The following is a 14474-nucleotide window of genomic DNA, read 5'->3' as shown; positions in this document are numbered from 1 at the left end:
TTGATGTAAATTTATCGTTTTAATCATGCATGTTTGACTCTTTTGGCAGAATAATAGTGGGATTGTATACCTCGTGATCATTATCAGCCGCTGTGAAAGGAGGCTGTGTCAAAGAACGTCGTCCATTTAAATAGAGCCAAGCTCAGTATGCTGCTGAGGGATGAATGACTTTTGTATCCCCAAAGAATATTTCTTTGTTTCCACTTCACAGTTTATACAATCTATGCTGTATTGCGGCAAATATGGGACATTCTCCTCAGTCAGATGCTAATGTAACAATGTAGCTGCAGAAATAAAACACTTCAAGCATGAATGATGCCACAGTTGCAAAGTTATGTGCGCGCAAACAGTTTGCATGCATTTTTATTGGTACAGGCGGAGCAGCAGGTGCGGGTTAGGAGGTGATAAGGAGCAAATTGCATTATGTGCATTTCCTCTGCAGCCCGTTGAGGCAGCAAACGATGTGGGGCTTCATTACAAAGCAAAATGGTTGTGCGGCAAATTTTGTTCAGCGTGTATTCGAACGGCGAGAGGACATGTACATTTACTCCATTTTCACTGAAGCCCGTTTAGGCAGCAAATAGAAAAGCCACAGTGCCTGTTGTATGTTTACTCGTATTTGCTCCGCAGTCCATTTAGCCAGCAAGTGATGGAGGCATTTACTCTGCTTTGTTTGTTGACCAATGCATCACGTATTAGCAAAAACACAACACTAACACACACACAAAAAAAAAAAAAAAAAAAAAAAAAAAAAAACTTTTCTTTTTGTTTTTTTTCTAAATGGGTTTTAGGGACACCATTCTCAAGAAAACGGCTGGAGATTTCTCCAAAAGGAAAAAACGTCAGCCATCTTTGTAGAGTACCAAGATGAGCGCCACCACTCCCGAGTCTGCAGTGACGCTTTCAAGCTCTGCTTAACTCCACGCTCATCCCTTTGAAGACGGTTGCGGTGCTGCGCCGCGGGACCTTTGGCCCCCGGGGACAGCTCTGTGATTGAAGTGCCCACATGGCAGCGTAATTGCGCCGATGTCTGGGCTCTTCCGGGGAGGGTGCGCAGGCGGAGCGTGTATTGCGCAGCTCAGCAAAGGAGGTTTAAATTGGTTTGTGGGACTCGGGAACATTGGGTCACAATCAGCCGGCAGGCCAACTCTTCTGGTATAGTTTGGGCTTTAGATCCATAAATAATATACAATAAAAACACAACTGTCTATACTATTCATATAAATGTCAAAGTGATCGATTAATTGATTTGTGTGTGGAAGAAACTAGTTTGCTGTCTAAAATTGGTCTGAGATGAACTATGGGATGCTGTGATACATCCAAGCAGACTTATAAGACGACACAAGCAGAGAAATAGGAAACAGAACATTCAGAAAGATTTTATTTTTTTTGTTGACTTATTAATTGCTAATTTTTCCTAATGGTCCATCAAGGAAATTCCATCAACAGCCCATCCCTACAAGGAACCATATTTGGATGACAAACACCTCACTACAAAGTCCGTTTCATATGAAGGACCAAAATTATTTTTAATTTTGACAGTTTTGGTCCTCCATAGTTTTACACCGAGCGATGCGGCCAGTGGGTATCGATGACTTTGATTGCCATTCAAATAATAACCATATTTTATCAGCAGTTACTTGAGTTCTGATAGAATTGTAGTCCATAAAGTACAGATGCCGCCTAAATGAGGTTGTTCAGCCGCCTTTTACATGAAAGTGAGCCTCAAGACTTCTCCATCTCAAGCGTTTTCTCTCCAGTTGTCATATTAATGTCAACTGTATGGCTGAAGCCCCCCCCCCGCCTTCTGCTGAAGAGCTTTTCGTCCTCACCGCGACTCCCCCACACACTCGCACAGCTATTCATTTCACCGCTCTCCAAACAGGCCTGTGCTTTCCACTCTTTTCTCTCCGCTGCAGCCCCTTTTGTGATATGTGTATATCCATTGTGTTCACCTGCCCACTAAAACATGATCAACACTCAGCGCTGATTCACATGCACGACGGCCCTCGTCGTTAGCGACTGTGGGGGAGTATACGCGGTGAGGACAAAAGGCGCCAGGACATGTGACCGTCAGGCTGACAAGACATGAACATGAACAAATAAAATATGCTGTTGTACACGTCTACATGCCGCCTGACAGTAATGTTCAACGGGTTCCCATCTCCATTCTAATTCTTCCACAACAAACTCAACAAAATTGCTAACAAGTTACAAAACAACAAACTTATAAGGCAGCTCAACACTGACATCAATCAACATTCACAAAAAAGCATACAGCATCAATTTTTCGACCTCTTATTGTGCTGACATTATAAGCTATCTCATTAGCCATTCCTAGTTGGAACTCCCAAATGATTATCAGGGAAAATCCCCGTTCCCTCCAATGTTGCCAACATGAGGACGGCTAGTTGTTCTTTTTATTTCAAAATGGCCATCAGAGGGGTCGAAAAAAAGTGAAGACTGTGAGTGCTGGTCAAATACATTACAAGAGAAGATAACAGCATGGCGCATCTAAAGTATTTGTTCTTCTTCTACTACTCCTTTTCTCCTTTGTGTGTATTTTCCAGCATTGTGAATGACCTGTGGTACAATGCTGCCTCTCACAGGTCAGTCTTGGTTCTACGACAGGCATCTTCTTTTGGAGCGAGATTATACATTATACACAAAATGGAAGAGCAGACAATTTTTTTGATTAGCCTTACTTAAGTTTGTGTTATATCGTTTCACTTTCTGTTTCCATTTTAACCAATGAAGACACCACTACACTAAGTGACTTGTCCTTGGGTTGAGCAGCAGCAGTTAGCTCGTGGGTTGGAGCCGTCCCTCATCGCGCCTCCTTTCTTTGTGCTGCCGTCGCTTGCTTATAGCTTAAGTGTCATTAGTTGCTAGTAGTTACACAACCATAGCAAACTGTAATAAGTTACAATTAAATCAACTTTTTTTTCTCAGTGATTTCATACCTGCACGCTGTGCTTGCACTAGTTTAGAGTAGACCACGTCAGCCGACTCAATCAGTGTCCTGCTGGTCTGGATCATCTGGTCACAAAGAAGATAAGAAAGTTAGAGCTGATCACATAATATTAAGTCCAACTGTTATTAAGCTTTCAAGTTCTCCTTGTGCTTGGTTTCATGCCGCAATCTGAAAACATGCGTGCCAGATTCAAAATTGTCTGTTGGTGAGAGTGTGAATGGCTGTTTGTCCATATGTGCCATGCGATTATCTGGCGACCAGTGCAGGATGTACCCTGAGATAGGCTCAAGCACAAACATGACCTGAGTGAGGAGAAGAGCTGGATAGAGATAGAGAGATAGAGCTGGAAGAGAAGGAGATGAAGAGCTGGCTTTTATGTTCAATTCTGTCGTGTAGCATTTAGTTTTAGCTGCAGTTGTTGTTGTTGTTGTTGTTGTTGTTTTTTTAAAGCGCTCTATAATTAAAGTTAGTTTGGCCGTTGAGTTCACTAACTGGAGTAAGAAGCTGCTAAATGAATACAACTGGAACTATGATTACGAAGGATGTAACGATAACGGCAATATCGTGATATCGTGATATTAAAACTGCCACAATATCATCGTCGTCATGTTCACAATATTTAAAAGGAACACATCTGTTAAAAAATAAAAGTCAGGTTTATTTCCATTTGTGCAGTTCTAGCACCCTCTGGTGGCTAGTTTTTTAGTGCAATTAAATTTTCATTTGGGATATTTTGGCCCTTCTATGTTTAAAATCTCTCGCTCACGGTCAGATAAATTATAAGTAATATGCTTGTGAATCAAGTCAATATGTGGAGGAATTCAATGTGCTGCATTAGCAAGTAAGCGCCTCAATATTGTTATTAGAGATTGTAGGTGGTTTATATGCATTGCTGTTATGTACAAAAGCACAATATTGTGCTTTTTTTGGTATGAGCTTCATATCGTGATAATATCGTATTGTGATGTTTGGATATCGTTACATCCTTAATGATTACAGGTCTCTCGATATTGCAAATGCTCAGCATGCTCACCATGCAGATTCAATAATGAAACCGACCATATATGCCCACCCTGGTCTAAGATATTCAACCCCAATACAATACGAGATTATTGGTTACACAGAACAATTGATGATTCATCATTTCCTCTTCAGATTAAATGAGCTCAGCAGTAGTTTCCCAACCATTATGCAAGATAAGATCTTGATAATGTGGTGAAGGAAATCTCCAACATATATGGTGCTTTTTTGTGCTCGCCAAAGGAATCCAAAGTCGAATATTTGAGATTAAATCTCATTTGTACCATACAAAACATGAGAGACAGATACTGACAGGTTATAAATGCATTTTTTTCATCCCATAAGGAAAATTAAATTGTCAAAGAAGCAACATAATATTACAGATATGGAAAAGATTTAAACAAAGCGGTACCAGTGCCACTCCAAACAAGTTGCAACAGGAAATGATAGTGTGTCCTCCACATTCAGTCGGCCTTGCACAGTTTGGTCACAGTTGTCCTGGACACGTGTACTGTGCACGCTCACTTACCATGTCGTAAGCGTTGAGCACCTTGCGCAGCAGCTCGGGCACCAGACCCTGAGCCTCCATGGTGGGGTAGGTCTCGCTCAGGTCCACGGTCACCCGCAGAGAGCGCTCGCTGTTCATCAGCCAGGTGGACACGGTCAAGATGCACTGCTTCATGTTGGCGGCCGGCGTCAGCCCGCAGAGCTCCTTGAAGGACACCATGGCATTCTGGGAAGAAAAGAACAAATGTGCATACAATTGGTGGCAAGCCAAAACATCACATTCCTGTCAGGCTAATGCACTTAGAAGTGATTGTGTTCCAAATGTCTTTGAAGGAGACAATTTAGAGACAGGAAACAGAGGAGGCTGCTTATTTGTCTAATGGTGACAGTAAAATGACAAGAGCTTGTCTTCGGATCACGCTGCTGCTGCAGAACAAGAGCACTTCGTCAATTCCTGTCTGCATTCACCTTCTATTATTCCGTAATTATCACATTACAAATCGGCTTCATTTTCTATTATCCTGTTGATATCACATCACAAATCAGCTTGATTACAGCAGACCAAAGCTCCTGACAGTTTGCTAAATGACATTCTTTTCTTAATGAGATTATTCATATTGTAGCTTTATCGGGATCATTTGTATCGCTCGCCCTTGAGCAGGCCAGCTTCATGTTTTTGGGGGACTTTTGGTGGCTCAAAACAGAAAAGCATATATGGTGGGGGATTTTCGACCACCTCCAGTACGAGTGCTCAACTCTTGATTGTAGTAGTTACCAATGCTGACACGAAGTATCAATACCACTAGTACTTTTTCCACATGAAATTTCAACCAAGAAACAAAAAGACCGATATATCCCATTGTAGCGTTTTTCCTTAAAATTACCTGAAATTAATGGCAATTTCTGTTCTTCTAATTTCTACTTCCTGATCATAAAACGGTCAAGAAGGCGGACTATAGCACGAAAGTAGCGATATTTTGAAATAAGGCCAGGTATCCGATGCCTGGTATTGGTACTTACTCGCCCATCCCTAGTATATAGAAGTGTATCAAGAGGCTGATTTGCATGAGACAGAAAATAAAATGTTTAAAACTGTTTGGGTATTTTGTCGAAAGCACGTCATACTTGGTGGACTAATGCAGTGAGTAAAAAGCTTGAGGGAATATTTCCTGATTTATCCTTCACTTTTTTTCAATTAATATTTTGTTTTCAATTTTTAATTTAAGAATAATTACACAGTACAAGTTTCATGACAGTGACAAGCGGATTTTTTTTCCCTCCAAAAACAAAACAGTTTACAAATCAAATTCAAATGAGTTCTTCTGCCGTCAGTAACGCTGACTGGATCTGGTATCCATGCTTTAAGAATCTTCTGGCTTGATTTTGGCACAAAATATCAAAGACATCACACCTTCTTTGTGCGCCTGCCATCAGTCACCTTGATTTAAATCACAGCCAGAAAAACAAACCGGAGCCAAACACAAGGCAATTTGATGAATAGAGGGCCTGGAAGCAAACAAACTATGAGGCAACTCAGTCCACGCTCATGCACTGTGGGAAGCGTCTGTCTCCCTGGGCTGGACCTGCAGAAAAATCCGGTCCACATCCCACGAGTACGTGCTGTGTCACTGCATCACCTTTGCAGTGGCTCGGGGAGCGATGATGCTGTCATCTGTATGCTGGACCATGGACCACCGAGAGCACCTCAGGTAGCAAAGAGAGCAACTAAAAGGGACAAGGGACCAGCGCCAGCTCATAATTACATATGAAGCCCGTTAACGTATATCCCAGTGCGCTTGTAGAGCTTCAGTTATTTGCGCACATTGGATATTTGTTTTGGTTCATTCTGTTGTGCAATAAAAATCCACAGTGGAGTTGCGAAACCAACAACAGGCTTGTGTTTTTAATTACGCCCCCCCCTGCTCCCCACTTAACTCCCCTTCCCACATTTCCCCAATGGAAGCTTTGTGTCCCCTTCACAACACTTCTTTTGTTTGGATTCCTATGTAACCCCTCACCCCCTCCTTAAACGGGAAATAGCATTGCGAGGAGGTGTATGTCAGATCAGCCTATAAGAGAACACTGTTTACATTTAGGCAAAGGCAGCCAACTCCACAATCGTCCTTCAAACTGCAAAACACAAGTGTGTATCTGCAAAGTGGACTGTGAGAATGGGACAAACCTATTATTCTCATACTTCAACAGGTCTGTCTTTATATTGGCTCCACCTTCGGAATTGGAGGATTAGTGCAGTTTAGGGGTGGGGGAAAAAAGTCGACCAAGTCGGTTGGACCACAAATAATGGTCAACGCAAAAATGTATGTGTCGAAGCTATTTTAATAATGAAAAAAAAAAAACATATTTGCGGCGCTTGGAAGTTGCCGGAACCAATATTTCGTGTTTCCGTACAGACACTTGTTGCTGACGGACTCCGACCGGCATTCGTCACTACTAGCTAAGATGCTATTTAGGGTTTGTTTGTGGTCTCTTCAGACTGAAAAGGGAGAAAACATGTCTTGTGTTTGAAACAAAACAATCTGTGTCAAAAGTGCTAAATAAATAGGAGTTCTAATGAATTTATTGGCGCCAACACATATAAGATGGTGGACCTACATTCGACAGCAACAGGAAGGCTGTATCTACTATAGCATAGAGCAAGACTCACTTCTCCCAATATGGCAACTCCTCCAAGTTTTTGTTTTCCCTCCTCTAAGTAGCGTGCAGGCTAAGCCATCCAGCATTTGCCACGGACTTCCGACTTCCGGAAGTCACACATCGATGCCGTTTCCAGCTACTTCTGCGACACACAGGCCGCGTCCCAACACTTGTACCTCCACCCCTGTGCCCCCCGACCGCGCGCCAACACTGATGGGCGCGAGCGCGCAGGGCGTCTCAGCTCTCTGAAATGCTTCGGAGAGCTGAGACAGGCACACTACACCCTCGCACCCATCGACGGCAACGCGCAACGGAGAGGCACAAGGGTGGAAGCGCAAGCACCGGGATGCGGCCCACATGTTGCAAACAGCAACTGGAAACAGTGCACGTGTGTGACACACGGAAGTCGGAAGTCCCGCCTCCTCCATGGCAAATACCCCATTACTACGGTTTTAGGCCACCAAATGTGCAATAACCGAGCCAAATTGACCCAATTGGACACAATTCACTTAACAACAGACACAAGTGAGTTTGCAAACGCGGATGCTGTCGGAAACGAACTCACTTTGCAGTACCATTGGCTAGGTTAGCATTCACTGGTAGCATTATCAAGTACGACGCTACAATAGCAAGTACTCATGACGTTTATGGATTTAAAATGGGATGGAACCAAAGAAAAACACCAGGGTGACGGCACGGGATCCTGGAGCATAAGGTAAGTTATTTGAAAAACTTTCTGTGCCGTTAGTATGCTGCATCTATGGACATTGTAGGCTTTGACAACTTAATTAATGAGACAAGCGAATGTGTCAGGCTTAGTAAACATATGATGAAGATAAAGTGCTATTTAAGTGCATTCTATTTACCACTAAGTGACTTTCAAGAAAAGTACAATAAGTAAGTGATTCAAGTTTATTCAGGATTAATGCTAATCGCAATTGTTAATTGTTTAGCCTAGACTAATTTTGTTGGTGAATGTGTAAAATGTACATATGTGTGCAGAAGGTAAGGAACAATGAGTATTTATATCCACTAAATTCAACTCATGTTCAACATTAGTGGTCTTGAAAAAAATAATAAAATAATAAAAATAATTACAAAATGTTTGCATTTTTTTGTGCGGGCGATTAGTTGATTAATCGATGGAATAATCAATAGGAGACTCGATTTTTTAAAAAGTTGTTAGCGACAGCACTATAGTGCAGTCTGTTGGTTTTCTCTGCATTGTCAGCTGCTCAGTGTGCATACAATTCAAGACTTCCCAGTATTTTTGGTGAAAATAAGGCACAATTGCAATCGATGATAATCTGCGTCGATTTGGCAATTACAGGAAGAGGGGCCCCATCAATTAAGTTCTTGTGAATATCTGTCCCTTTTCTAGAGCACTTACGCGGGGGAGATTGAAACTATCTCAGTTGACATTAATACTGGACTGGTCACTAGTTTATGGCAGGGCACATATGGACAAGCAAACATTCACCCTCGCATTTGGAAATTTCAGAGTCTTCAGTGAACCAATATGGTGTTGCATGCTCATGAATAAAATTGCATTAAACACTTTTTTTTTTTTTAATGAAACTGAGGCCACATGTTTGACTATGGTTCACACGTCTGCCTCACAGTTGGTGACATATTGGTTGTTTACTATTTGGTTTTGGTTTATTGAACATGTTGGCTAGAACATATAAACAGACACATTACAAGTGTAAAATACACGTCGAATTAAAATAAAGATTTAAAGGAAGAAAGGAAAAAAAATGTCAATAATAAATTCCACAATTTACATGTTCAAAGGAGTGGGAAAAAGTACACGTACTTATCTAGTCCTACTCCCTATTATTTCTATCATATTTATATAATAACAAGTTTTTCCTATTCAATATCATATAAATAAAATTAAAACAATGGAAGATAAACAGAAACATGCCTATCCCAAGTGCGCAGATAATAAGGAAGCGAGAAAAAGAAAGCAAAGCCTCACATACACAACACAACAAATTCCCAGAACATTAATTATTGAACATATGTGGGCACACATTCACGTCCATACATGCACATTGTTTGCAATTGGGGGAAGCGTTAAAGTAAAAAAAAAAAGAAAAAAAAGAAAAAAAAGTCAAACCAACCAACACACAAATAGCACATAGGAAAGGATTTCCACCGTGCTTTATAAACTTGGTCACCTTGTGTACTCCCTTTCCCCATTGAAGTACGAAGAATAGTAATCTGTGGACGTCAGCCTCTGTCCACCACCCCTTGACAAATAAAACCCCCTTAACGAAAATTTCTCAGGCCAAATTTTGTTTCCAATCCACTCTGACCACCAGACTTAGCAAGTATTTTAGGGGCAACCTGTTAACACTACTAGTAATTTTCCAAAGCAGACCGCTGGAAGCTTTGCTGAATGGACAAAAGGTTTTTAATGTTGTAATAAAATTATTTTGAAAGTAATAGTTTGCAGCTACTTTCAAGACAATAAGCATGCACCATCAGATGGTTCTGATTTTGTGTGGGGAAAAAAATAATAATAATTCTTCAGTTGAAGGCTCAATCTTTGCTTTGCAGTTTCACTGAAGAAACCCCTCCAGAGATGCGGTGGTTGATACCATCTGGGTTGTTGGCATTCAGCCTGGCGGCACAATTTAGATCCAAGTTGCAGGCTCCACACAACTGGCCAGTACAAAGCTTTCGCCGGTGTATTTTTGCATTTAAAAGGAATTTTCTTTTATTTATTGGGCGTGAAGATCTTTTCAACTTCCCCTCGACTTTTATCTTCTCATCTCAAAAACAAACATTTCCATTTCAAAAGGAAAATGAGAATTTGGTTTTCTGAGTAGAAGAGGCGGCAAGTGTTGTTTGATTGGGTTAAAGTATCAAGGGTCTACCTACTGCCAATTTCCATGTTAAAAAAACAACAACAAAACGACATTCTGTGATGAATGCAATGCAATGATGACTGATGCTGTGCCATGCACAAAAACAAGACATTTATGTGTAACCTGTTCTGAGAAAGACATTTAACTTGTGCTTATTAGTCAGATTTAGACAATGGAGCAGCTTCAAAGTAGTTCTCTGAATGCTTAGCAACGCAAACCATTTCCTCTGGATGGTAATTGTCCCTCATTAATGATTACACTATTCATACACCGACTAATTGCATACCATTGTCGCAGTATTGCTGCTTTCTTACGCAACATTAATGGAGCGCAATTAGCTGCGTGGCTCCGTGCACAACCGTAAAGTGAATTGCAGTCCGAACACTTCACATCAAGTTGTTACCACGTGGTGTACTTAGTGAGGAAGGAAGTTTGGCATCGGCTGGCTTAATTGTATCAGGTAAAATAATTGATTTCTTCTTCTTCTTTTTTTTTTAAATCAGGTCATGTTTCTTGGATGTTAATGATAAGGATGGCTGTCTCCTCAAACAAGATTTATTCTATAATCATCTGTCACCTGCTAGTTTACAAGAGATGGGATGAGAAAAGGGAAAAGACAAAGCGAAGCAGTAGGTAAAGAAGACATTCTGCAGAAAAGTGTCGAGTCCGCAGTGTGACAGAAATCAAAAGTTTATTCTTACCTGGACATTTTCTCTGAGGTCTGTGGCCTCCCGAAGGGGTTGGGTTGATGCTCTGAAGAGTTCATCTACCACTTTGATCCCTGTAGTTTTGGTGTTGGTGTATTCACGGGCCTTTCGACCTTTCCTGACTGAAATTCCTCTCTTATGGGCCTTTCCTCCGCCCCGTCTGTTTGTGATGGCCACGTGGACAAACAGTGTAGTGTTGGGTAAGAACTCCCCTGTCAGAGACTGGAGGGGAACATGCCTGTAGCCAGGCTGCAAGCACTCGAATGGGATGGTGTACTGGCCAATGAACTCATCTCCAATGTAGTCATCATCCAGCACCACAAAGCGCAGGACTGCCAGTTCAGGCAAGTTGATCTGGAATTCAAAACTCTCATCAAAAATGGGGTTGTCACCATTTTGGGAGACGGTTTTGGTTCTTTGTTCAGCACAATCAGCCGGGATGCCATGAATCTCCACATATATGTAAGGTTCCACAACATCACCCTTGGCCGCAGAGCCACGAGGCTTGGGGAGGTTCTGCCCGCTGATGATCTTAATGTGAAGGAGCTGGGCAGAAACCCCTGGCAGAGAATCCCGAGCATTGGCACTGAAATAGGACACCTCCTCCCTCATGATGGCTGGCCGCAACACGTAGCCACAGTTGCCATTTTGTCTGAACCAGCCAAGGTTGAGGTCCATCATTAGGCCAGGTGTCTGGTAGTTCATGGCCACAATTTGGCAGCCACACTTCCAGAAATCTTGGGGGTTCATGTTACTGGCATCAATTCTCATCGGGGTGGGGTAGACTCTAGAGAGAAAGCGCTTGTTGTAGCAGACAAATTCCTCTGGAAACTCATTGGCAAACCTGTTGGCATCAACCTCATTGAAGGAGCAAATCTCCCAGTATTTGTGGTCCCTTTTGGAGGTGTCAAAGTCCCTGAACTGTACTGATTTACAGAGAGACACAAGCTCAGAGAGTTCCTTGCACAGACGGAGTCTTTTGCATCCCAAGCCATTTAGCTGGTCCCCGTCATCTACTCCAACTCGCCTGGACATTTCGAGGCCCTCTTCCTCCTCTGTCACATAACCCTCAAGGTCTGTGCAGCTGGGCTCTAGCCTTTTACCTTTAAGAAGGATTTTACCTTTGAGTTTCTCAGGAGACGGTAGGTAGGTTTCCTCTTTGTTGGGGGAATCCATATATAGTTTGTCTCCAAGAATCTTTTTCATGTGTTGGGCCATAACCCTCTGCTGCGGGATGGAGCAATGAGCTACTAAACAGAGGATCAGGGGATACTCGGAGCTCTCGAAAGCATATTGGTTGATGATATCTAATACCTTGGAGAACACCAACTGTGAGGCCACAGAACTCCCAACATACACCACTGGTTCATTATCAGGGCCGTCCCAGACGATTACCTCAATGCTGCGACAGCCCATCCTCAGAACGCGAATGTAACTGCTGATGTCAGAAGAGCCCCAGAAGTGATCTTCCAGAAGGGAGGCATTATGTGAAGAGTTGATATAGTAGTGGGACAAGGGCTGAGTCATATCCTGGCACACTCGTTTGTGCTGTGGATCAAAGATGTGGCACTCAGAGGAGAGGAGGTAATGTGTAAAACCATCAATGGAGAGGTAAATCCGTTCCCTGCCTTCGGCCGATGGCTCATATTTTAGGACCATATCTCTGCACATGTCCTCTGTTACACCTTCTACACCCTGCTCCACCTCAACAAATAACATGAGGTCTTTACAGTCCAGGTACTCCTTGTTACTGGAGAACTGCATCAGCAAGAAGAAAATCTCTGGTCGTGTACAGAGCTCACAGTAGGCCTCCACAAATGTGTCCATGTTAATTGCCTCACCATATTGGTCTTTAGCTTTCTGGAGTTCTTTGAACTTTAGTTCTATCATCGCCTCTTTCATTCCAGGGTTAAGCCCCTTGATAATTTGTGTGGCCCTGAAAAGGTCAATGTGTCCGTCTTTTTCCATGTCTGCGAGATCAAAGACTGAGCTAATCCAAGATGTCCGTACACTTGGTTGGCTGGGCTCCACCATGTCTACGGTGTGTCGCCCATAAGACACCAGATATCTCAGGCCCATCACCCAGGTGCTGACCACATCAGCTGTACTGGCAACCAAATCCAGTGACTCATAGTTGTCCCCATAGATGATTGAGAAGGCACATTCATCTGGGAACTGATCAGAGAGACCATTGCTGCGAAGGACTGGAGTCTTCTTCCCCAATCGGACCTCTTTAATGCTCTTGATCTCAAGCTTTGCCTTCTCTGAGTCCTTTTTGGAGGGCTCCCAGCGGAGCCAGTGCATGTCCGGATCCAGCAGGAAGTATCTGTTGTACATGCGCGAGTTGGAGCGCACCTTCTTCATCTCGCATCCCTCCATCATGAAAGCCATGCATGCCGCTGTGCTGTTGATCTTGCGGTCACTCGGCATGGAGCTGAAGGAGACTGTCTTTTTCCTCACCTGCCTCTGTTTGGACCCATCCTGTAAAGAAGCAGGGGAAACAAATATTTTTATTATATGATTAACAATGTATGAGGAAAAAGACTGTATACTTTATAAAGCTTGTAAAGGTTTATAAAGCTAAACCACACCATAGTAAAATACATAATCCAAACCCTAAAACACGCAACTCTCTAGACCTGACATAATGAGAGCGCTGCAATCTCTATTGACATGGTAAATGGTGATAGGCTTTCCTGACTTTACTGAAAACACGGCTTATGGCCTGACAGAAAACCACATTCATCTTAAGCTAAACTCATGAAAATGTGCCAAATTCCACAAAATGCCAAATAACTCAACGATCACTGTTTATCTTGCCAAGAGGGAAGACGATAAAACATGAGAGGTCAATGTAAGACCTTTTCCATTTTCAATTTAAAAACAATGAGCTACAAATGGCAGGCAGGAGGTTAGAGGGATAAGATTGGCTACTGTATGTACAATTACTATATGCCTCAACACAACCTCCTCCTCGACAGCTGATGCTTGTACCAATCTGATGGATCGGCCAATAGAGCACAGTTCAACTCAAGTCACACTTGATGACTTTTGAACCATCCATCTTCCGACTGACAATCCAGGGAAGATGGTGCCTGGTACATCATCCTGATTAATGAGCAATCCTTGATGTATAGGGAGAAAAAAAAAAAGAAGACATTATGGCTTGCTAATGTCCTTGTCGAACATCCTCTATCTCTTTCTTATTCCACAAAGGTGGATAAAGACGAATGGTGATGTTGGTCACCACATGTTGGTGACATTGGGACATTGCACAGTAGTGTGTATCAAAATGCGTTGTCACACTTATGTAAAATTTAGAGTTGTCACGAATTTTGGAATGTGGAAGAAAGCCAGAGTACTCAGAGAAAACATCACACAGAAAGGCCCAAGTTAGAATAAGAATTGTGACTCTTTTTAATGTGAGGCAGTCGTGCTAGACAGTAGAAACAGCTCCACCTGTTTAGAGCCAAGTTTAATTTCATTTCCGATTTACTTTGAATTTTTTACATTTCTGAAGATGCGCCTTGTAATTTGTTTTTCCCCTTGATCATTTTAAGTAAACAACAATAAAAGAAGAATCAATGAAGATTTGGAACTGGAACAGAATTAATTGAGATCTTGGATTAGGATGTGTGACTGAAGACCATGTAGTGCATTATTCATTCTGTATGTGCATGGTTTCCAATTCAAGTGTTTAGCCGAGTGAGAATATGAAATTCCAGTTTGACATTT

General features: G+C 42.2%; 1 protein-coding gene across 2 annotated transcripts in view; it reads right to left on the bottom strand.

Moving 5' to 3' along the window:
• The window catches only part of LOC144022307 (inactive phospholipase C-like protein 2), an 84045-nt gene that overhangs the window by 12453 nt on the left and 57118 nt on the right, over positions 1-14474 (bottom strand). For both annotated transcript variants that reach the window (XM_077527013.1, XM_077527021.1), the window contains exons 2-4: positions 10734-13220; positions 4524-4727; positions 2964-3039 (exon numbers count right to left, since the gene is read on the bottom strand). In XM_077527013.1, the coding sequence (XP_077383139.1) occupies positions 2964-3039; positions 4524-4727; positions 10734-13220 (2767 nt within the window). The remainder of the gene's footprint in view (positions 1-2963; positions 3040-4523; positions 4728-10733; positions 13221-14474) is intronic.

The sequence above is a fragment of the Festucalex cinctus genome, chromosome 1 (assembly GCF_051991245.1).
Source record: "Festucalex cinctus isolate MCC-2025b chromosome 1, RoL_Fcin_1.0, whole genome shotgun sequence".
Lineage (NCBI taxonomy): Eukaryota > Metazoa > Chordata > Actinopteri > Syngnathiformes > Syngnathidae > Festucalex > Festucalex cinctus.
Note: the sequence above shows the minus strand (reverse complement) of the source record. Positions and strands in the feature narration are given on the sequence as shown.